The 25,376-nt window shown below is 33.5% G+C and overlaps 1 protein-coding gene across 5 annotated transcripts in view; it reads right to left on the bottom strand.

Moving 5' to 3' along the window:
• LOC132116959 (electrogenic sodium bicarbonate cotransporter 1-like) overlaps positions 1–25,376 on the bottom strand; it is a 46,127-nt gene that overhangs the window by 9,267 nt on the left and 11,484 nt on the right. For 4 of the 5 annotated variants that reach the window (XM_059525881.1, XM_059525878.1, XM_059525880.1 and 1 more), the window contains exons 3-17: positions 24,225–24,398; positions 20,830–20,965; positions 17,871–18,031; positions 16,558–16,737; positions 14,651–14,746; positions 14,100–14,176; positions 11,980–12,137; positions 11,196–11,283; positions 10,957–11,111; positions 10,488–10,604; positions 9,852–10,026; positions 6,473–6,606; positions 3,810–4,078; positions 596–654; positions 233–421 (exon numbers count right to left, since the gene is read on the bottom strand). In XM_059525881.1, the coding sequence (XP_059381864.1) occupies positions 233–421; positions 596–654; positions 3,810–4,078; positions 6,473–6,606; positions 9,852–10,026; positions 10,488–10,604; positions 10,957–11,111; positions 11,196–11,283; positions 11,980–12,137; positions 14,100–14,176; positions 14,651–14,746; positions 16,558–16,737; positions 17,871–18,031; positions 20,830–20,965; positions 24,225–24,398 (2,168 nt within the window). The remainder of the gene's footprint in view (positions 1–232; positions 422–595; positions 655–3,809; positions 4,079–6,472; positions 6,607–9,851; positions 10,027–10,487; positions 10,605–10,956; positions 11,112–11,195; positions 11,284–11,979; positions 12,138–14,099; positions 14,177–14,650; positions 14,747–16,557; positions 16,738–17,870; positions 18,032–20,829; positions 20,966–24,224; positions 24,399–25,376) is intronic. The other variant, XM_059525882.1, reaches the window with a different exon arrangement.

The raw sequence follows: 25,376 nt of genomic DNA, 5'->3' as shown, positions 1-25,376 counted from the left end.
TTAATTCAGAAGCAATGAGTTTCAGATTGAAGCTTAAAGCCTCTCTCTGTGTGTGTGTGTGTGTGTGTGTGTGTGTGTGTGTGTGTGTGTGTGTGTGAGTGTGTGTGTGTGTGTGTGTGTGTGTGTGGGCAGGGTTTCCTAGTCCTGTGAGGAGGAATATCCTCATGAGTAAAGCATAAGCCAATTTAGATCCTCATTAATGAGTGCTGATGACGTGTGTGTGTTTGTGTACCGTAGTTGGGAAAAACTGGCTGGTTTTGAACTTCTTCAGACCCATGGAGCAGGTGTATGTGCCGAAGAACAGGATGAAGGACATCAGTGTGATATCAGGGACGAATTCACACGTCGGTCCCAGCAGCTGACCGCCCCACTCCAAACACTCAGAGCGAGTCAGAGAGGCCCAGGTCGCGTTCAGATGGTGCTGCGCAGACACAAACATTAACAAATGTCCTCATTCATATCAACAAAAAACTGTTCAGTCGGTTGAAATGTCATATGTGTTGTATTTGTGCAGTAACTGGCCATTCTTTTGACTGATCTAAATGTACAGATGCTTTGTGGGTATTGTAATAATTGAATAATGATCAACACAAACCTGTCCAGTGCTGTTCATCAGAGCCTCCATTTTCTCCATATACTCAGCTGAAATGTTGCCTTTTGAATCAAAGACACAAAATATAAGTTCAGTTTTATTTTAAACCTGATGTTGAATGTCAGTTTCTCTCTCACTCATTTTCTTGATCAGTATTTTTTCATGATTTCTAATAAACATATACAAGTCATGTGCAAAACAAAAAGAAAATGTCTAAAATTCAAAGTAACAGTTTGTCAATAGGGTAAAAAAAACTATTAAATATTATAATATTTTCTCTGAAAACAAGTATCGATGCTAATATGTAACTATTAGTATTTTATTATATTTAGAGGTCGACCGATATATCGGCCGGCCGATATATCGGGCCGATATTTGTCATTTTTTTTATATATCGGCATCGGCCGATATCCGTGTTTAGTAGCGCAGATTTAAAGTCAGGCACGTTGGCGGGCAGCCCGTGTTATTGGTGCGGTGGAAAGTGCTGCTGCAGCAGCATGTGAAGCACCCCAAGCCAAAACTTTTGGAAGATTCAACAGCAGTCCTGGAAGATAAAGGTAGTCAGAGAATTTCACTCTGTAAATGGGGTGGAGAAGTTGACAGCTCTAACAAACACTGCAGCGTGACGTTACCAAAGTAAACTGTCTCTGACGTTACTCCGCCCCGCTCACAGACAGCACCGCGCTCGGAGAGACAGCTGTGCTGGAGCTGCCCAGAACGGTGAATCACATTTGTTCGGAAGCATGGTTTGATGCAGACAATAACCAGTTTTCCATCCAACTCATTTGTATTTAGGGATGTCAATATTCGATAATTTCTATGATCGATCGTCGTTTAAATTAATGATCAATTAATTACTTTAATGCTGCAAAATGCGTCTGCAGCGGTATTATTATTATGTGCAAAAGCCACTTGGAAAAAAAGCTTTCTCATCCGAATTAAAGGGGTTTTAGTCTGAATAAAATGCTAGTAGCAGGACTGTAAAATGAATAGATGTGATTATGATCATTTGATAAAATGAAGAGAGCGCGCCATACGTTGGAGATCATTTTACTTTGTTGACTGTTTCCCGTCAAGGAGACCGATGCATGCGCCTCTTTTAATGCTTTCGTGGTGCTCGTTGTTTAAAACGCATCTGAAATGTTTTCAAATGACACTATAGTAGTGGTGCAACGGATCATCATTGATCCGTGATCCATTCGGATCAATATCTTCGGTTCGGCACACACGTGACCCGCGGATTGATTTATGAAAAAATAAAGTTGCGCATGTTTAGTCCACACTCAGTGGTCATGGCGAGCGGAGGAACGGAGGAGCTTGAACGGCCGGTTCATTTTGGATTCCCTGTCAGATATAATGATGAGGAAAGAGGTTAGAGTGAAAATATTGTGGCAGATCTTTATGAACAGGAGAAGAAAACAGTTGTGGATGAACTATCCCGAGCATCCTCTGTTGCGCTCACGACAGAAGGGTGGACGTCCAGGGGGACGGAGAGCTATGTGATGATAACTGCTCACTTCATCACAGCACACTGGGAGATGAGAAGTCGGGCTATTATGTTAAAAAGAAGATATTATGTGCACTTTAAGTTGATTTCATATATTTTAATTTAATAATTTAATGTTAATAAAAAAAGACAAAACGTATGTTTATTTGTCTTGGCCTTTTTTTTTTTTTTTGCTGATCCGAAAAATGATCCAATCCATACGAGGACGAGCGAGCGCGGGTTTGACTAGATGTATTTGGAGGTTATTGCTCACGTCTCGTTCTGCACATATCCAAATGTTTCCATATTCGCAATGTATCTGAATGTTAAACTATAATATTTTTTATTTATTTAATGTAAACTAGACTATAAAGATCCTCTTCACATGAGCAAAAACCTTGGCATAACAGCAGAGTGGACCGGTATACTGTCTATTTAAACTGACCAGAGTAACCTTTTAAATTTTTGGTTGACTGTACTTTATTTTAATAATGAACAGACTGCGATGTAAGTTTGAAATTAGAATGCACTTTAGATGTTCTGTGTCATTTATACCAAACACAAATGTTGCTGGTTGCTAGTGTGTTTGCAGCACTACTGTTATTTTTTATATATTTATTTTTTTATATTTTTCAGATTTTTATTTTTAAAATTGTATTTATTTAAATGTATATTTAAGTTTACATTTATGTTCCAACAAACTTGAAAAATTCTACTTGATAAATGCTCTAAAACTTTTATGTAAATATATATTATATATATATATATATATATATATATATATATATATATATATATATATATATATATATATATATATAACCTGTTTTATATATTTAATACTTGGTCAGTTTATTGATTTTGTTTGGTTAACTTTGGATACATTTTTTATTTTAATACCATGCAGTGCACAAAATTAAGATTCGAGAGATGGTTCAAGTCAGTGCTCAATAAATGATGATAAGTTTAGAAATGTTGTGCATCCACTTATTATTAGTGTGACATCTTTGCATGCAAATGAAGGGGAAAACTTCAAGATATCGGCCCTAAAAATCAGCAGCACATATCGGCCATCGGCTGACCCTGACCTCTAAACATCGGCATCGGCTATAGAAAAACCCATATCGGTCGATCTCTAATTATATTTATAAAAAATAATTAATTAATGAGACAACTTAATAAGAAAGACAGAAAGAAAAAACCATGTATAATAATAAAAACATTTAAATGATAAAATATAATAAAAAATAACCATTTGTTAATAGAGTAAAAAAAATAGACGTTTAACTATGTATTAAGATATTTCTCTGTTTCTTTGAAAACACGTATTTATGTTACTTTATTATTATAATTATTAATACAAACAAATATACAAATAAATATAAAAATAAATAAATAAATAGCATGTAGAAAAATTATAAAATAAATGTGAATCACATCATTGCTAAAAAAAATTATGAAAGAAATGTAAAAAAAGGCTAAAATAACTGAAATCCTCTGCATAATTGAGAGAACAAAAGAAAATGTAAAAAATTCAAACAACCTGTCAATAATAAAAAAAAAACTTTTAAATATTAATATATTTTCTCTGAAAACAAGCAATGATGTAAATATATTATTATTATATTATTAATAATAATAACTTTAATAAAAATGTAAATGATAAGATCAATTCTGATTATTTTAGTGTTTGGTCTCACACACTTTCTCTTTGATCGATCAGTGTCTCACCGTCTGGAGGAGTGCAGTGGCATCCGTACTGCGTGACCAGGTCCATGTTGAAGTCTGAGTTGATTGGATGATGGTGAGCCAGTTTGAGCATCTTCTTGAAGGCGTCGTAGATGAAGATGAAGCTGATGAGAGCAGAAAACCCCTCCTCTGTGAAGCGGGTGAAGTACTGCACCAGGAAACTGGCGTCTGTGGCCACCAGCACCAGACACAAGAAAGCAGACCACAGACCGATCCACAGCCGGAACTCCAGATAGTCGAAATCATTATCCCTGAACCAATCAAAAACACAGACACTTCAGCATCCCTCGCCTACAATCACAGATTAGGAGGAAAACAATCAACCAATCAGAGGATGAGAAGAAAAAAATTAGCAATATGTTTGAAATACTTTCCTCTGGTTTTGAAACAGATTTGCATGCAGTATGCATACTGATTATGTACATTTTTGTCTTTTTGCATGGATCACCTGGATGGGCTTCTTTTTTATTCAAAATATTTAATACATAGCCAGAGCATTTATGTGCCACTAATCCCATAATGCAATGCTCTAAACTGAAAGCAATTTTTTATCTCCTTTTTAAATCTCCAAATTCATTAAAATATATCTATATATATATATATTTATATTTTTAATTACATTTTAAATATTGTATATATTTAAATAATAATAATATATGCATACTTAAAATATAAATATTTTTAAGAATTAAATATATATAAATGTTTTATTCTAGGAATTATATACGTGTGTGTGTGTGTGTGTGTGTGTGTGTGTGTGTGTGTGTGTGTGAACATTTTTATTTAATTATTTTTTAAACTCATTTTAAACGAAATATTCGTTTTAGAAAAGGAAGGCACTATATATATATATATATATATTACATTTAATTTTAATTTATAGTTATATATATATATATATATATATATATATTTATACATATATTTATATTAAATATTTACATTTTAATAACAAAATATGTAAATATATATTGAAATATATACATATAAACATAATTTTTGAATTAAGAATTACATATACATATAGTTTCTTTATTTTTTACATTTTAATTTAATTTATTTTACTATATACATAAATATGTGTGTGTGTCTGTGTGTGTGTTTATTTATTATTTTTACTTATTTTAATTGAATTTAATAATAATTATTATTTATTTTATCATTCATTATTATACATTTTTAATTAAAAATGTTAGCATACACATATACATTTGTTACGTACGTTTTTGGAATAATTTCCAAATGACTCTTCTCTTATGTTTCTTGTGTCCAAGTCTGAATCCAGACTCTTTTTTTGATCAGAAAAAACTAATCATGTTAGCATGCAACATCTGATTCATCCAATATATGATAATCCATAATTCTAGACTCAGTGCTTTAGATGGAAACCCTCAGTGAAGCTGAACTGATACACGTCAGCAGAAGCAGACATGAAATCTGACTCAATTATTCATAATGGAACATAAATAGAGAAACCTGAAGCCTCACAGAGAGACAGAGAAATGTATTCATGCACACAGAAAGAGAGAGAGAGAGAGAGAGAGAGAGAGAGAGAGACAGACATAGAGAGAGAGAGAGACAGACAGAGAAAGAGAGAGAGAGAGACGAGACCTTGGCGGAAACAGTAAAAAACATAATATGTATCTTGATTCCGGATCACTTTTTGTGCCTCAGATGACACAGCTACAAGAGGTCCTGGGATTGCTGCTTGTTTTTGCTCAAACTAAATATGACACATCAATACAGAAGTCTCTGAATTAAATGAGAAACTGATAAGATTGGCTACAAAATCTGACTGAATCATATAAACAAATAATAAATCAAACGGCAATGAACAATTAAAATAAACCTAGATTGCACAGGCAAACGTAACTAAAGTAAATAATTAATAACATATAAAGTATTTTTATTATGTGTTGTAACGAACATTAAAAAGATGAACAACTTACAGTCTATATTGCACAGTAAACTAATTACTGATTGTGGCTATTATTAAGTTAATTATTATATTAACTTAATAAAAATAGTAATAGTAATAAAATATATATATACACACACACACACACACACACATTACATTAAAATTAAATTTATGCATTTACCAGATGCTTTTATCCAAAGCGACTTACATTGCATTCAGTCTAACAATTTTTCCTAACAAGTGTTCCCTGGGATATACACACACACACACACACACACACACACACACACACACATATATATATATATATATATATATATATATATATGATAAATAATATGATAAACAGCTGACTGCAGGGTAACTAATGGATTAATAATAATAATAATAATAATAAATAATTAATTAATTTCCCAAGTAAATAATATATAATATAATATATAAATATATTTTAAAAATATAATAATTTTTTAAAAATATATAATATTTTTCTATATTTAAAAAATAATACGCTTGAGTAAATTGATTATTAACGATACACAAAAACAAATATTCCTATTTTTTGGTTTTATTATTAATGCAAACATTTATTAAAGATTTATTTTCTTTTTCCCACTGTAAAAATGTAGCAACTATAATTATTCATAATAATATAATAATTATAATGATAACTAATATATTCAAACAATGTTTTAGTATGTGTCTGTGTGTATGTGACACTCACTTGCTGAAGTTAAAGAGCAGTCTCTCAAAGACGAGCACGGGTCCAGTGCTGCTCAGGATAGTGAGAGGCTGACCCGCAAACAGACAGAACACAGCACCAGTCAACGCCGTCCCGACAAAACTCTCCAACACACCCTGCACAGACGCACAAAAACACTGATGTCAAGAGGAGAAACTACAGCGACGGGAGTGTGTGTGAAGGCAAGTCTGCGGGAAAGCACTGAAACAGCTACTCTTATCAGATTTGACGGCCACTGTTTCTTCAAAAGCACATTTCTGCCTCACAGTAGAATCTGAAAGTGTTTATCCGGACAAACGCTGGTTTCCAGCACAAACCACTGGAGTTTTCTTACACAAGCATCACTGCTGCATCTGCTCATTCTATGAAGTAGTCAGATTTGAACAAACCTCGAACTATTACACTTCAGTGTGTCACTCATACACAGTTAGAAAACAATCCATGGAAAAACAACACACATTTTTTTCTGTCAAGACATTTTCTGTTAAGTTCATGGACTTTTCCTTCCACCCTAAAACACAACACAATCCCATGTAATATAATGCATTATTATTATTAATCAATAATTGAATTAAATAATAACAATAATACAAATACTACTACTAATAACAATAATAAATTGCATAATAATATTATAAAAATACATTAATTATTCTTGTTGTTGTTTACTGATGCAATAATTTAATGAACAATCAACCATTAAAATTACAAACAGAGTATAGTTGGAGGGTGAATGAATTATTAACTGTGATTATTAATGTTAATTTATAATGATAATAATAATAATAATAATGCATATTTAATAATAAAAATAATAATAATAATAATAAATTATTCGTAATAACAAAAAAATGCTGTTACTATTATTATTACTATTATATAATGTTTGTTGTTTATCATTCATTCAATGAATCCTTGAATAACAAACCATAAAAATTATATTCAGCCTTCAGTTGGATGGTAAAATAATTATTAATAGTGATTATTATTAATATACAGTCGTGGCCAAAAGTTTTGAGAATTACATAAATATTGGAAATTGGAAAAGTTGCTGCTTAAGTTTTTATAATAGCAATTTCCATATACTCCAGAATGTTATGAAGAATGTTATGAATCCCAAAAAAACCTTTCCTTTGCTATCATTAAAGGACCTGCTGAGATCATTTCAGTAATCGTCTTGTTAACTCAGGTGAGAATGTTGATGAGCACAAGGCTGGAGATCATTATGTCAGGCTGATTGGGTTAGAATGGCAGACTTGACATGTTAAAAGGAGGGTGATGCTTGAAATCATTGTTCTTCCATTGTTAACCATGGTGACCTGCAAAGAAACGTGTGCAGCCATCATTGCGTTGCATAAAATGGCTTCACAGGCAAGGATATTGTGGCTACTAAGATTGCACCTAAATCAACAATTTATAGGATCATCAAGAACTTCAAGGAAAGAGGTTCAATTCTTGTAAAGAAGGCTTCAGGGTGTCCAAGAAAGTCCAGCAAGCGCCAGGATCGTCTCCTAAAGAGGATTCAGCTGCGGGATCGGAGTGCCACCAGTGCAGAGCTTGCTCAGGAATGGCAGCAGGCAGGTGTGAGCGCATCTGCACGCACAGTGAGGCCAAGACTTTTGGAAGATGGCCTGGTGTCAAGAAGGGCAGCAAAGAAGCCACTTCTCTCAGAAAAAACATCAGGGACAGATTGATCTTCTGCAGAAAGTATAGTGAATGGACTGCTGAGGACTGGGGCAAAGTCATATTCTCTGATGAAGCCCCTTTCCGATTGTTTGGGGCATCTGGAAAAAGGCTTGTCCGGAGAAGAAAAGGTGAGCGCTACCATCAGTCCTGTGTCATGCCAACAGTAAAGCATCCTGACACCATTCATGTGTGGGGTTGCTTCTCATCCAAGGGAGTGGGCTCACTCACAATTCTGCCCAAAAACACAGCCATGAATAAAGAATGGTACCAAAACACCCTCCAACAGCAACTTCTTCCAACAATCCAACAACAGTTTGGTGAAGAACAATGCATTTTCCAGCACGATGGAGCACCGTGCCATAAGGCAAAAGTGATAACTAAGTGGCTCGGGGACCAGAATGTTGAAATTTTGGGTCCATGGCCTGGAAACTCCCCAGATCTTAATCCCATTGAGAACTTGTGGTCAATCCTCAAGAGGCGGGTGGACAAACAAAAACCCACTAATTCTGACAAACTCCAAGAAGTGATTATGAAAGAATGGGCTGCTATCAGTCAGGATTTGGCCCAGAAGTTGATTGAGAGCATGCCCAGTCGAATTGCAGAGGTCCTGAAAAAGAAGGGCCAACACTGCAAATACTTACTCTTTGCATAAATGTCATGTAATTGTCGATAAAAGCCTTTGAAACGTATGAAGTGCTTGTAATTATATTTCAGTACATCACAGAAACAACTGAAACAAAGATCTAAAAGCAGTTTAGCAGCAAACTTTTTGAAAACTAATATTTATGTAATTCTCAAAACCTTTGGTCACGACTGTACAATAACAATATTTAAAAAGTAAATAAATAATAATAATATATTTCATGATTACTATTAATGAATAATAAATATATAAATTATTGACAGTCATAATTATTAGATATTTGAGTTTTTATCATTAAAACTGATAAACAGTAATGTTTTTAAAAATCCCATCGATTTACAAAGGCCAATCACAGCATATTTAAACTGTTCTGCATTCAGATCTATGTTTATGTATCTGATATGTACACATTTACCTCCAAACACGTTATCTTCAAGGTTTTTTAAACTTATGAGGCAAAAAATATCAATTCACCGACATGCAATCTGCATCTAAAACTTTAATTTGCATATCTGAGACAGGCTTTCGAGGTGAATGGCAAAGGTCAGGAGACGGATTCCTTTAAAGGGATTTTTTTGAAGTGTATTTGTGTTATTTTATATGTGTGTGTGTGCGCTTGTGTGTAATCTGAGGCTATTTATAGCTGATCCTCCTTAGCCTGCGCCATATACATGCACTGCTAAATATATATGCGCAAACTGCAGTCACCGCACATGTCTGAAAGTACAACGCACAATCCTGACACTATTTATACACACAGTTGTTGGAAGAAAAGTCACTCTCAGTATAGCAGAGATCAAATCCCAACATGTAGATCTGGTTCCAAACAGCCGATCTAGGAAACACATGACATATATTTGGCGTGACATGTTTAATAACCAAACAGTTATCTGTGGCCTTTAAATCCCCAGAGCTGTGAACACAACCAATCGAGCTCCTGAATAAACCTAGCTCAGCCAAACCATCCGACACTAGTATATAATACACACTCACAGCGATAAGACACTCTGAAAAAGACGTGATGTGTTGAACCTGCATGTTGTCGGTGGCGTCTCCCAGCAGCCCTCCGAAGGTGATGGCGTTTGTGACGGTTCCCAGGTAAATGAACAAGATGGCAGACAGAGACTGTATGTTGATAGCATCGTAAAAGTCACTCGCATAAAATGGGAGCTTCCTTTTGACATCCAGAATAAGACCGCCGCAAAACCTACAAGAGAAAGAGATTGTTTTCAACACTGACACCAATCAGAAATGTTCCTTGAGCAGCAAATCAGCATATTAGAATGATTTCTGAAGGATCATGTGACTCTGAAGACTGGAGGAGTGATGCTGAAAATACAGCTTTGATCACAGGAATAAATTACATTTCAAAACATATTCAAATAGAAAAGGGTTATTTTGAATTATAATAATATTTCAAAATTTTACTGTTTTTATTGGATTTTTGATCAAATAAATGCAGCCTCGGTGAGCAGAGGAGACTTTTTAAAAACATTTTAAAAATTTAAATCTCAGACTTTTGAATGATTGTGTAAATACAATAACTGCAATGTTCTGCACTTTTCAATGAAGAAATAACAAAAGGCCAGTATAAACTCAAGTTAACCGTGTTTTTCTTGTTAAAACAAGTGTTCATGAACATGTATTAGTGTGTGTTTATATACTTACTTGCCAGTAAATTTGAGTTCATCACCGACCGCGTGGCCACCGCCGCCTGCTGGACTCCCGTCATGAGGAGCACCGCCGTTCATCTGAAGACCTTCCCCTCCGGCAATATTGTTTTTACTAAACACACACACAGTTTCATTGGCTTTCATTTAAATATTACCTAATTTGATGATGCGGATTCAAAAACACCAATAAAAACTTTGCATCACAAAAAAAACAATGACATTTTTAATTATATATTCGTATCAGCTTTAATGCACTTATTAAACTAACAACTAAAAAAAAACCTTTTTTACCTTACGAATGACTGCCAAAATCAAAAATGCTTCAAAATGCATCATATTTTGTGAGAAAGAGTGACATGCTTGAGTAAAACAGACACTATTTTTGGAATCAGCAGCCCAAAATGAGTAAGCAACAACAAGTTTTGGATTTCATTCATCATATATGATGCAGGGCGGTGTGGTACCGTTTATCTGCAGACGGGATGGATTTAGGAGGTTCGATCCTGATGTCAGGGTCCCATTCACCTGGAGGAAGCACGATGACTTCATCCAGGAACTCATCAATGCCTGCCAGCAGGTCACCGCGGTCTTTCGCTTTATAAGCTATGTCATGAAACACCTGCAGGAGCCCAAAGCACACAGCGTTAGGCCACAGTTCAAATGAAATCACCTACAGATTATATTAGCATGCACATAAACTCACCTCATCAGACATGAGCGTGGCGATGGCACGTCCGATCTCACGGTATGACTTGGCCTTTCCTTTGGGCCCCAGCAGAATAAAAAGGAACCTACAAATACAAATAGACCTTGTTATTACTATTTCAAGGAATGGATTTATGAATGGCACAGCTTTAAAGAAAGAGTTCACCTAAAAATTTGTAACATCCTCAGGCCATCCAAGATGTAGATGAGTTTGTTTCTTCATCAGATTTTGAGAAATGTAGCATTGCATCACTTGCTCACCAATGGATCCTCTGCAGTGAATGGGTGCCGTCAGAATGAGAGTCCAAACAGCTGATAAAAACATCACAATAATCCACACCAGTCCAGTCCATCAGTTAACATCATGTGAAGTGAAAAGCTGTGCGTTCGTAAGAAACAAACCTATCATTAAGGTTTTTTTTTTAACTTCAAACCATTGCTTCCTGCTGAAATAAAAGTCTTATATATCCATAATATTTCTTTCTCCAGTGAAAAAGTCATCAGTTTGAAACAGGAGAGAATTTTGGCCAGCAGCCAAAGTTAAAAGCACCTTTTTGTGCAGCTTTTCGCTTCACAAGATATTAACTGATGGACTGGAGTGGTGTGGATTACTTGTGGATTATCGTGATGTTATTATCAGCTGTTTGGACTCTCATTCTGACGGCACCCATTCACTGCAGAGGATCCAGTGGTGAGTAAGTGATGCAATGCTACATTCCTCCAAATCTGCAGTTTTTCATTTTTAGGTGAATTATTCCTGTAATTCGCAGTGAGTGTGTTACCGTGTGGGCACAGGGACCTCGGTGAGTCCTCCTAACATGACGGCCTGCTGGAGACGCACAAACGCCACGAAGGGAGCGTCCAGAAAGTCCACCTCGCCGACCAGCACATTTGACGCTTCTGCATCACGGGGAATTTTCTTCATGAATCTATTATTCAACTGGACAGATAAAAAAAAAGGATTTTTCACTATATTAATTTTGTTTCTATTATTTATATTTATAGAAATAAATATTAAATAAAATATTAAAAATGAATTAAACATTTTGAATAATTTTTTAGCTAATAATTTTTTTTTTTTTTTTTTTAGTAAATTTGTTATGTGTATTTGATATTTTTATTCGTTTCGGTTTCCCTCAAACATCTCTATTTCTACTTTATTTACATTTCAGTTTTAATTTTAGTAATTTTAACACTTCAACTTATTCAATTTCAATTATTTCATTTTTAATTAAATGTTTTCCATCTAATATTTATATTTATTTGCATTATCTCCGCTTTATATCAATTCATATATATTTTAAATAATTTAGTTAAATGTTTTGGCTAACAATCACAACACTTTTCCTGGCTCTTGTTTTTAAAGCACGCAGTAATATTTTTGTTGCATGCAGTCAGTTACCAAAGAAAATAAATAATTTTGCATAAATGGAAAGTGTATTTAAAGTAATACATTTACAATGGAAGCATAAAGTTGTTCAGTGTATCTCACTGTATATTATATATTATATCTCTGATCCATATTAAAAACTACTTTGATATTTTATTTTATTTTTTGAATTTAATAAAGAATTTATCAAAAGCAGCAATATATTTCTTCATGAGATGATATTTGAGGTCATATTTCAGTGTATTCCAAAGTCTGATAAGACTTAAGCAGCATGGAAAGAAACAAGCTCAAAACTAAAAAACAAAAACACTTCATTAACTCTCATCTCTGGGATGACACACAGCCTGAACACACACAGACACAAAAGAGACCTTGTGTGTGTGCAGTGTTTGCGGTTTGGCTGATTTTCATTTGAGGTTATCAGTATAATTACAGCAGTAGTGTGAATAACACACACGATTGACAAAGCTCTTCCGCTAATCCACAAATATTGACGCAACTGACGACAGCGGCCTTGTGTGAAAGACAGCCACTGAGTTTCAGTTGAGTGCTACTGTGTTTGAAAAAGAGTTTCTTTTGTCCTTTTGCACTCATTCCTGTCCTAGAGACGTCACACCCAGGAGAAACAGACATCAAACCTGTCTCTAATGAACGCTTGGTGGGAGAATCTCACAAAAGCTGTTAAAAACACACCTGGCTGTATATATATATATCTTCAAAATACCACAAAACTGTCTATTTTAAAACCATTAAAACATTACTTATATGGTGATTAAGCACATTTACCCATAATTCTCATTGGTGCAATGCAAAAAAATAATTATTTTTGGAGTATTTTTTTAATGCTACAATTAGTATTATTATTATTATAGATTAAATGAAGATAATAAAATAATTGTTATAATTTAAATTAAATAATAATAATATTTTAAATAAAAATGCATTAATAAATCATTGAATTACGAAGCACATATATTTTAGTTTTATATGTGTGTGTATTAAATTAAAGATCATTGTTATAGGTGTTATTATTTAAAATATGTTTAAATTAAAATGAAAAAAAATGATAATAAAAAATAATACATAAATTAAACAGGTATTATTATTATATAGTATATACTACATTATGATATTTGTAAAAAAAATAATTTACATTATTATATTATTACACTGTCAGGTATTTATATATCATGGTAATATTTGCTGATTTAAATAATAATAAATAAATAAAAAACATTAAAAAAGAGAATCTAATGAGAATAACCATTAAAAATAATGTGATTAATATAAAAACTCAAAAGAAAAATGTTTTTTTTTTAAAGTTACTGTAAGTTTATCTATTATATATATATATATATATATATAATGTTTTTTTTTTTTTGTCACCTAGACATTTTCATAAGATTCACTCTGGCCCAATATTCTTCTTCTTGCAGATTGAATGTATACTTTTCTACATGTGTCAAAACTGTTCACACACTTATATTCGCACAGAAACACACTTCACAGTACCTGGTCTTTCTCAGGTTTGTCTGAGAGATCGTTCAGGCTGTTGGAGGTCAGGTTACGATGAGCCGTGGTCGGACTACCTGCAGAGGTCACACAAGGTCAAAGGTCAAACACTGATCAGCTGCTAAAACACTCTTAAAAACAAAGAGGCCCAAGAGTCTCACATAAAAGTCATTTCGTGTATCTAGATCACAATAGATTCATTTAGTAACTTGTTTGACAGGTTACATAAAACCTTTATTACATGTAACCCTTTAATGCAGTGGTTTATTAAGAGATTATCAAAATAAATAACATACTCATGTGTTTCAGCATAATTACTACTTACTATTTTTAAACTAAAGTTTAAGGCAACTTTTGCTTTAAAAAGTTTCTTTAAGCGTTTATAATATTCTGCACACACAAAATTATTCATTTCGTCCCTTATCTGCAGAAATAAAGTGGAAGAGCTGATCTTTCAAACAGAACCAGATTACAGTATATTTCTTCATCTCTTAACTCACAGATTAGCAAATCTAGCATGAATCAGTCTGAATCCTCAGCTACAGACTTACAGAGAAGTCCCATGCTGTTGCTTCTCTGCATCTGAATTTGCTCGTCAGGGTCAAGGGTGGCAAAGCAAGGCACAGAGTGATCGAGAGAACTGCGCACTTCACACACACACACACACACACACACACACAGGAAGGCAGGGCGCATGCATGTCAATCAAGACACGTTGGAAGGACGAGAGACAGGGAAGAGAGAAAAAAAAGCATTAGATCAAAGAAATAGAGTACAAATCTCGTTCAAAGAGTGATTCAGAATTCAGTTGGAGCACAGAATAAAAATGAAAATAGACAACATTTAAGAAAACCAAGCAGAGTTTGAAAAGAAGGCACAGCAAAATTTCTGAAAGAATGGATTATTTATAAGAAACCAGTGTTGAGGAAGCTTTGAAACGACTGCTTTCAACCTGAGCTGTGTGTGTGTGTGTGTGTGTGTGTGTGTGTGGACTAATAATAATAATAATAATAAATGTATATATTATTATTAATAATATTATATATACACAATAATTTATATAAATGACTAATATATATATATATATATATATATATATATATATATATAAATAATCAAATTAAAATAATAATTTATTTATTAATTAAATATAATTTAATTTAACACTAAGAATTTAGAATAAGACATAAATTGGAAATTAACTTTATATTTATGTTTCACTAAAAACATGGATATTAAAATAAAGTTGAAGTAGTATAATTGAATTTAGTAGTTAAGCAATTAAATAATTATGAATTATTCTTTAATTAATTATATATCAGAATTAAAAAGTGTTGAAAAATAATTAAAAATAATTAAAAAATTTGAAAATAAAATATTTTTCTAAGAATATCACTTTTTTGTATTTATATTTACATTTTATTTATATTTCACACAAAAAAAATAATGAATACAAATAGCTGAAGATTAATTTAGTAGTTAAAAAGTTAAATAATTTATACATGTGAATTTAATTATTCATTATTTTATAAAATAAAATGAGAGTAGTTAATATATATGAAAAATCCGAAACAGCTGATTTCCTAAAATAAATTAAATAAAAAGATTTCAAATGCCAATGGTTGCATGATGGAGTGCATTTGATGATCCCCTCTTCTTGTTTAACTGTACACTTGCATGTGCAGCACATTAAAAACAGCCTTTTAGCATTACGACAAATACCTTGTTTCTAGAAAAAGCTATAGTATTATGAAAACATCAGATCTCTTGTCACGCTACATTTCTTGACATTTAGACAACAGTTCTAGTTCTAGAACTAGTTTCTATTTCTTTAGCATTAAAGTCAAAACAAGACAGTGAGATGATTTTCCATGTAAAACATTAAGAAAAAAGCATACAGACGCTGGGGGAGGGGCTAAAATAAAAGGCCTTGATGATGTCAGCAGAAAAGGTAAGTCATTTCAGAAGCAGTTTTCGATGAAAGATTATGATAACAAACATGTCTTTCTTTGAACTGTGTGAACCAGCGAAGACAAAAGGCTCAATTTTTGATTTCATGTTCAATTTAAGTTAGCTACTTTCTAAAACTGAGAGAAACATGATTAGATTGGTACTAAAGTATCAACAAGTTACTTTTATTCAGAAGAAGACTCTATCAGGTATTTCAGAAACCAAAACATCTTGAGCACTTTTACACGTCTGGAGCTTTCTAGAGGTTTCTAGTCTTTCCTGGGAGGGTCTGAGGTTTGATTGCTGCAAAAAACATAAAAACCAACTGCATCTCATCAGCACATTTGATCACTTGTGAGCTTGAAGCATCAAAGTATTGCCAGATTTTGCAATGTGCGAGAGATGCTGCTGATGGATGGAGCTGATAGACGCTGGGGGTGAAAGCAAGAGGAGAGATGAGGAAAGCGATAGAGTGTAAGAGAGAGGTTTAATGTGGCAGCTGTGTTACCGTTCTCCTGGTTGCTGAACAGACGACTCGCGCTCGACACGCTTTTGCCGATGTCTGCCAGCGAACGCAGGTTGGACTTCTTCGTCTGGTGCCGATGTTTCCGCAGCAGAGTGTACATGACCATCTCCTTCAGATCGGCCTTCAGCTGCCCGCTCTCAATCTGACTGTCAGTGATCATTTCTGAAACACAGAGACACATTTCAGCATGTGTGTACTGCAGGGCTGGGGAGTAACCAAATACATATAAAGTCATTACGCTTTTAAAATACAAATTATAAAACTGAGAATTCCGATCCTTGATTCTGATTGGTTGATCCATGTTCAAAGCGGAATGTTTACTTCTGTGTGTTGCTCGGCAACCACTTTGTTAGAACCATAACTGTTTCTTCGGTGGACGAATACTGTTTTTATTGATATCATTACACTTTATTTGCTCGGTTTTATTTCATGAAACCTTACTATGTATATCAAATAACCGTTTTATAAAAGCAATAAGTGCAGTCAAGCCGTGCCTTCGCGTTGTGCCTAACAACGCTCCTTAGCTGTTATAAATTCACAGTAAACCACAGCTTCTTGGGACTTATTGCTTTAATATGAGTGACTGTATTTCGTTATAGTTACATTTTAAATGGATGGTAATCAAATAACAGTTACATCTGCACGTAAGCGCATTGAAATACAAGACGATATCACTTAGGAATGTGAAAAAAGACGGAACATCACAGAGCAATGTAATTTTAGTTTACCTGCAACAAAACTTCTCTCGGCTTCAAAGGTACATCTAACCTTGAAAAAGCATCTTAAAGTAAGTTGTTCTCTGTAGGGATGGGCGATATCACTTATTTCCTTTTCTATACGATACCGATACTTTTGAAGGCCAGTATCCTTGATACCAATACCGATGCTTCTAAACTGAACTTTTCAATTATGTAATTTATTAGGTTATTAAATTACTAAGAGTAAAATGGATAATGATACCCACTTACTTTTATATTTGAAACATATTTTAAATTTCAATATGCTTTAACTGCAACTTATAAGGTTATATTTTGTTTAAACATGGTTAAAACATGTTTACTGTAGTGGTCAAAAAATGTCTGATCCGATTTAGGAACTTTTTTTATTTGTGAAAGGGTGAATCATTGGTGAACCATAGAAGGCCTTTTTTTTTAAACCCACAAAAACCCTGTTTAAGGAACCCAGAAACCAAAACACTGACCTGAAGATCTTTTTTAACCTCTAAAGAAGCCTATACAGCTATAAAGCATCCTCGAAGAAGCTTTATCTCTAAGAGTGCTGAAGTGCAGTTTTACCGACGATCTGCTGAAGTGAGTTGCCCTCCATGTCCAGCTTGATTGTTCCTTTCTCGATGCAGTTTTTCAGCTGGAAGAGTGAGTGAAGAGACAGAGTGGCTACATGAGGTTTACTCCACCGCTCTCCACCCTTCTCCACCTTCTCCTCAAACTTTATCCATCTGAGAAGAACACAACACAACACACATAAATGTACCGAAAGCAACTGAACTATATTAAGAGCACTGACGTCAGTTCACTTTTGAGGCATGCCATGTACCATTATAATGACATTTCATGTTACAATGAGAATATTATATTTTTATATTTAACATTTACCATCGTTATACCATGTATTTTGGGCATGCAACATGGGTTTACTGCGGTTCATGCAAAAATGACCATGTTTTGGGCATGTTCTATGATAAAACCAAGTTTCTGTGTATATATCATAAAATGAATATGATATGAAATCAGTTTGTTTTTTTTGTATACTTTTTGAAATAATTTACTTTTATTCAGCAAAGATGCATTAAATCTTTTTATCAAAGAAACTGAAAAACAAATAGCATTTTCCACACAAAAAATACAGAGCAGTTTTCCACAATATTTAAATCAAAATGTTTATTGAAAATCAACATAGAATGATTTCTGAAGGATCATGTGACACTGAAGACTGGAGTAATGATGCTGAAAATACAGCTTTGAATCACAAGAATAAATTACATTTTTAAATATATTAAAACAGAAAAGTATAATATTGATATTTCACAATACTACTGATTTTATTGTATTTTTTAAATGCAGCCTTGGTAAGCAAAAGAGACTTTTTTCAAAAACATTAAGTAATCTTACTGACTCAAAACTTTTGACCATCTCTGTACCATGGTACTGCCACCGTACGGTTTAATACTGAATTATATGCTTGCAAGACCATATTATGAAAACCTCATATTATCATTCTGCCAACTAACTGAAAGCTTTCTGATGTAAAATAATATTGAAAGTGATTCAAACCTTCTTAAAGCTCTGCTGCCCTGTTATCAGTTTACTCATGTCTGCTTGAGCGAGCATCTGTCTTAGACCAATGATATCCAAGCACACAGATATCCTTTAGAGCTCTGTAATCTTGTGCAGAAAGGCTACTGAGCTGAGTTTAGCCAAGCGTGGGTATGATATCCGAGACAAAAGTGATACATACACACACACACACACACACACACACACTGCGGCCTGCAGTTTTGATTTGTTACCTGAGACTCAGGTGAACCCAGAGACCCATGGGATCTCTGGGAACACTGGCTTTGTGCATCCACACACACACACACACACACACACACACAAACATTAAAACACTGGGCTCTTTGTTTGCAAATGGTTTCATTTTAACATGATCCATGTAGCTCTTAACATGTAAATCTGGAACATGCAAATCTAAAGAAAGAAACAGTATATAAGAGTCGCTGTATGAAAGGAGCACAACAATTTGTGTCCACAACATTTGATGAAGTGAACTAAACCCAATAACCTGCTATTGACTGTATGTGCTTAAATATTAATAGAAAATTAACCAAAAACTTAAAATTAAAAATAGTATTTCATACTGTATTTGCACTTTAATTTGTCGTATTTGTGTGCCTGTGTAGCTTAAATAAAACGAGCACTGGTTTTCAGATTCACATTATTAATCACATTTATCTAAATAAAGGAAAATCCATCCATGTGAGTTTTTATCCCCATTACACTATTGTTTGCCTCAAAATAATAAGTGAATTTTAGTTTAAAATAAAATAATCAAATAAATAAAACAAAAAAATCATCCATGTGATTTCCACCACAAAATAGTTGTGAAATGTCAGTTTAAATGTCATAATGAAAATCTCCTTTAGTCCAGATGCATTCTCCTTTTGTGTTATTTGTTGCCGTTTTCTGCTTGACCCTTATTCTGGAGCCTAAAAGCTTATCTAATAGCATTCGTGAGTCAGGTATGAGTGAAATCCTAAGAACAGTCAAGTGGCACACTAAAGTCATGAGCACCTGGTAAATGACGCGAGTGTTGAATACTTCTGTTGTTTTAGCAGAGCCAGACTAGAGGTCTCACCCTTTCAAGCGTGTGTTTCTGACCTAGACGTTCGTCTGAGGTCAAAACAGTTGAAAATAATATAGGCTGAAGTCAGCCGAAATCTGGAAATTATTTTGCGGAAACTGAACTGAATGACGAGTTTTGTCTTCTGTAGAGCTTTTTATAGCTGAATCAAATTTGTTCATAATGAATGAATTTACACTACTGAACTGAATCAACACTGAACTGATTCAAACTGAATAATGACTCGTTTGCCTTTTAAAGTTGCTTTAGAGCAGAAACTGAATTTGTCTCATAAGTTGTTTTTATGATTTTAAAGGGGTCATATGATGCAATTTCAAGCTTTTTTTCTCTTCGGAGTGTTACAAGTTGTTCGTGCATAGATAAGATCCCTAAAGTCTCAAACCAAAAGAGATATTCTTTATAAAAGTTAAGGCTCGTCCACGCTCTCCTAATACACAAAATCTGCTACTTTGTTTCATATCAAAAGTAAAAATGCATGAATATATTGGTTTAATGCCCATGGGCGGGGCTTATGGTGAGAGGATGTTTAACTATTGGTTGGTTTCTTGCTCTGGAGGCGGTCATATGCAAATATATTCGCCTGTGTGATGACAAAAATCCCACAATCTCCAAACAAGCAATTTTTGATGCCCGATTAAATAAATGCTGTTTTAATGAGGAGGATGTTTTAAGTTATGAAACTTGCAGGATGTTTTAATGGTACAAAGACCTCTTAAATGCCAAAAAAATCAAGGCAAATTTGATTTCTTATGTCATGATTCCTTTAATACCCACTATGGCACCTCTTGAGGCAATGTTGAGAATAAAATGCGACATTGATAGGAATTAATATCTAATCTTCCAATTCTCATAATGTGTGTTTTTACACTTTACCTGGCTGTTTCCTTCCACTCCATCTCTTGACCGTCAACGGCCAGAAGCTCGTCGAGTTCGGTGAAGAGCTGCGGCGGAGGAGGACCACTGTCATCTTCCCCCAAAATAAAGCGAATCCTCTCTGCAGCCGGAGAAACTGATGGGGAAATAACATACCAGGGGTGAGAAAGGCCTAAAAACACTAGCTATTATAATCAAACAATAGATACAATAACAGGAACATGCCAGATGACAATAGCACTCTGTCTGCGTAAAGTGCGACTGTAATCGAAATCACAGGTTTGTTCCTTCATAGGTGTTATGTAACATCAAGATGAATGAGCTTTCTTGTAAATATCCAGTGTGTTGCAACCGAAAAGTGGTCAGTAAGGGAGACTGTTTTCCTGGACCAACAGAATTAGATCTGCATCTGAATTTCACAGGGAAGTTTTCATATGTGAAAGTGTAGCATGAGTAAGCCTAGTTTGTATTCATAATAACAGAACCTGTCAGCGCTTCTCATAACCACAGTGTTGCATTCAGTATGTCATAATGTTTAAGTAGCGCCACACCTTTTCTAAATGTGTACACTTTCACATCACAAAGACAAGGTCTTTTAAAGGTAAAACTAGAACAAACAAAAGGTTTAAGTCAAGATTTTTGAGATAATTATGAGATTTTTGTCTACGTCTGGAAGATCAGGTTAAAAAGGGCCTCCCGGACAGACTGCTAGTTAGGGAAGTCAGTTTATGTGGAAATCTCTCGGATGCATTGCAACACAGTTACTGACTGAATATTTTGATTCAAAATCTCAAAGACTGTACTGGGACATGTGTATCAATGCACGCCATGCATGTGTGCAGATGTGCATGCTTTCAATTTGGCCTCAGGTCACAGTAAAGGCATGTAAGAACAGGATGACACACATATCAACCCATTCATTAGAACAAAGGATTCATTTGTCTTCTTCTCTGTACTTCTAAATATATACTAAATCCTAATACGGTACATTTTAAAAGAAATTATTACTTTTATTTAGCTAGGATACATTTAATTGATAAAAAGCGACATTTACAATATTGCAAAAGATTTCTATTGCAGATAAATGATGTTCTCTTTAACTTTCTATTCATCAAAGGATCCTGAAACACAATTTCCACAAAAATATGAAGCAGCAAAACTGTTTACAACATTAATAATAATAATAATAATAAAACATGTTACTTGAGCTGCAAATCAGAATATTAGAATGATTTCTGAAGGATCATATGACACTGAAGACTGGAGTAATGATGCTGAAAATTTAGCTGCGCATCACAGGAATAAATTACATTTTACATTATAATCACATAGAAGACAGTTATTTTGGTTTGTAATAATATTTTACAATATTACTGATTTGATATGCATACTGACTTTCCTGTAAATTGATCAAATACATACACACACACATATATAAATATAAAGAATAATAAATATAGGTAATATTAATATAGATATAATTACGAATTTCTGAAAACTGTCTATGTATTTGTCAAACTTCTGTTTTCTGTTGTGACATCAAACAAAATCAACTAAAAATACTTTTTCTTAGAATGTTCTTTGATACTTGTGTCTATTAAGGGCTTGTTCAAAAATAAATTTTAAACAAAGAAACATTACAATGACAAAGAAACACTTATTATGTCGCACTATTTCTAGAACTAATAAGCAACTTTATGACATTTATAGAGAGATATTTGCTTATGAGCTCCAGTGCAGCGACCATTAAACCAAAACAATCGTAATAATCACTATAATGACATTGCACTTTAATAAAAAAATAAATAAAAACATATTAAATGAGAAAAAAAATGCGAGGCAGAGGCACCAGACCCTGGTATTTTAACATATCAAAGGCTTTTTAACATGCTCTGCCTTTGTCTCTCTGTGCATTTTAGCACATTTGCAGCATGCTCAGCTAATCTAAGCTAAACTAGCCAAAGCTGGATGATTGTTTTCCTCCCCCCGTGGCCTGAAATGGCCCCTCTGGAGAAAATAAGACTGTGTTGTACACAAAAGAGTGTAAGAACATCCTATTGGCGCACATCTGGCTCCGTGCCTCCTAACCTGGGCTAAAAGTTAACAAGCGGCTAAAATGACCCATTATACCAGCAGCATGTACTCAAACTAGAGGCATTGCTGCGATCAGCTGACTGTTAATGCTAAATCCAGGCACAAATCCAGGCAATGAGAAGCCGTTCATACTGTTGATGTGAGAAGTGTAAGTACTGACTGTGAAGTGTGTGATTCTCTCAGGATTGACAGTCAGAGAGAGCGACGGAGAGGTGGAGCGGGTTCACTGAGGATACGCACAGATAAAGGTGACTATGCACTTGTTTAGCTCGATGCTTTGCCTTCTCAGCCGTGTCACTGATTAGCAGAGATTAGCACACACAAAGACCTTTAACTGAGGCTGTGAGCACCGCTTTATCTCATTCTCGCTCTCGGCTGAATCTCCAGAACATCATGGATTGCTCTGTGATAAAGGCCTGGGAAATCTCTCTGAAAGTTCTCATGTGAGACATCAAGAATGACTTGCAGATGTTTTTTTATTTCTTTTGTGAAATGCAGAATGAAACATCTGAGCTGATGTTTTAGGGGGTATATCCTTAATCCTACAGCAAATCCTAAAAATAAAATTATAAAATGTAATTAAAGTAGTCAACATGACTGAAAGCATGACTAGTCTTCTGAAGTAATAATATAATCATTTATAATATTATTTTAATAATATAATAATTTAAGTCAATTCAGACTTGACGTGCAAAAATGGATGGTGTTTGTTTTTAACCATCTGTTGCCAGGATGAATCTTTGGTTTTTCTTTTTTACTATAATTATATTATTCATTTTAATTAATATTAATTTTTTTGAATTATATAATTAAAATAAATATAAATAAAATATATATAATATTTTTTATATATCATAATATATATGTATGTGTGTGTGTGTGTGTGTGTGTGTGTGTGTGTGTAGTATTTGCTGAATGAATTAAAATGAATAATATAATTATAGTTATAAATATATATATATATATATATATATATATATATATATATATATATATATATATATATTTATAACTATAATTATATTATTCATTTTAATTAATTCAACAAATACTACAATCATATACAAACACTTGAAAATTATAATATATACTAAATTATAATAATCTAAATAATATATACTGAAACACATTCATATGATTTAAATATTATATTATAAATACAGACATTTTTAAGTAATATTAGTAATAATAATTATTAACATTTTCCTTTTATTTACTAATTTTAATAAAGTAATTATTGGGTTTTGTTTTGTTTCCCACAGGCCTACAGCAGTGAAGGTTTGTCTTCCTCTGGGACTCACTGAGAGGTTTGAGGATGCTGGAGGACGGATCGTCTGCAGTCTCTGTGTCTGATCTGTCGCTGGCGTTTTCCATCAATCGCTCTCTCCTCTCTTTGTGATTGGATCGTCGTCTGTGTCGTCGACGGCGACGGTAACTCTTAGGCACATGAACTCCAATGTAGACTGTGTGATGACCTGCACACACACACACACACACACACACCGAAAGATCACACGATTACAAACACACACACACACACACACACATACATACATACAGATCAGAATGACAGCTTATACATTAAGCCTAAAAATAGATGGCAGTCATATACAGATAACCAGATAAAAAGAGACCAATAATCACTGCTTTGGTAACTACTGCGGTGTATATGTAGTAAATGTGCTACTGTTGAACTGTCAGTGTGTAACCAATCTGAGGGAAGTCATTTTTAATGAGAGTTGGCCATTTTCGATGCTTCAGATTCTACTTCATGCAAATAATAACTGACACAATGTGATGCACAGTCGTAAATATTTTTTATAAACAAAATAAGAAATAAAATAAAAACAATTAAAAATAATAAAAAACTATAACACATTTAAAAATGAAATAATTGAAATAAACTGAAGCAAATAAACGACTAAAATTTAAATCAAACTGAAAATATAATTATTAAACTAAATGAGAATTTAAATTAAATTCAATATATATTAAAATGCTAAATTTTTAATTAAATTAATTAAAAACTAAATCTGAAAAAAATTAAGAAAAATTTTACATTAAAAAAAACTTTAAACTTAAATGAAAATTACAATTGTTACATTTGGCAACTACAAGTGAAATAAATAAGTTAAAGTACTAAAATGTCAAGCTAAAATAAAAATAAATTAAACCTAAATAGAAATATTTAAAAAACTAAACAACTAAAAATGACAAAAGCACATAACACAATTATTAAAACGATAAAATTAAAAGAAAAACTGAACAAAATAAAAGCAAATTCAAAATATTAATAAATACTACAATAAATAACACCAATAAATGACTACATCGTGATTCACTTTTCTAATCCGTTTATGTGAGTGACAGTATATTTGACTATAATATGACTATAACTGTGAAAGAAAGTCGTTTCAAAGTTATATTTTTCACCCATTTGAATTCTTTGAAAG

Source organism: Carassius carassius, chromosome 36 (genome assembly GCF_963082965.1).
Source record: "Carassius carassius chromosome 36, fCarCar2.1, whole genome shotgun sequence".
In the NCBI taxonomy this organism is placed as follows: Eukaryota; Metazoa; Chordata; class Actinopteri; order Cypriniformes; family Cyprinidae; genus Carassius; species Carassius carassius.
The sequence above is the reverse complement of the archived record's forward strand: the minus strand, read 5'-3'. Positions and strand labels throughout refer to the sequence as shown.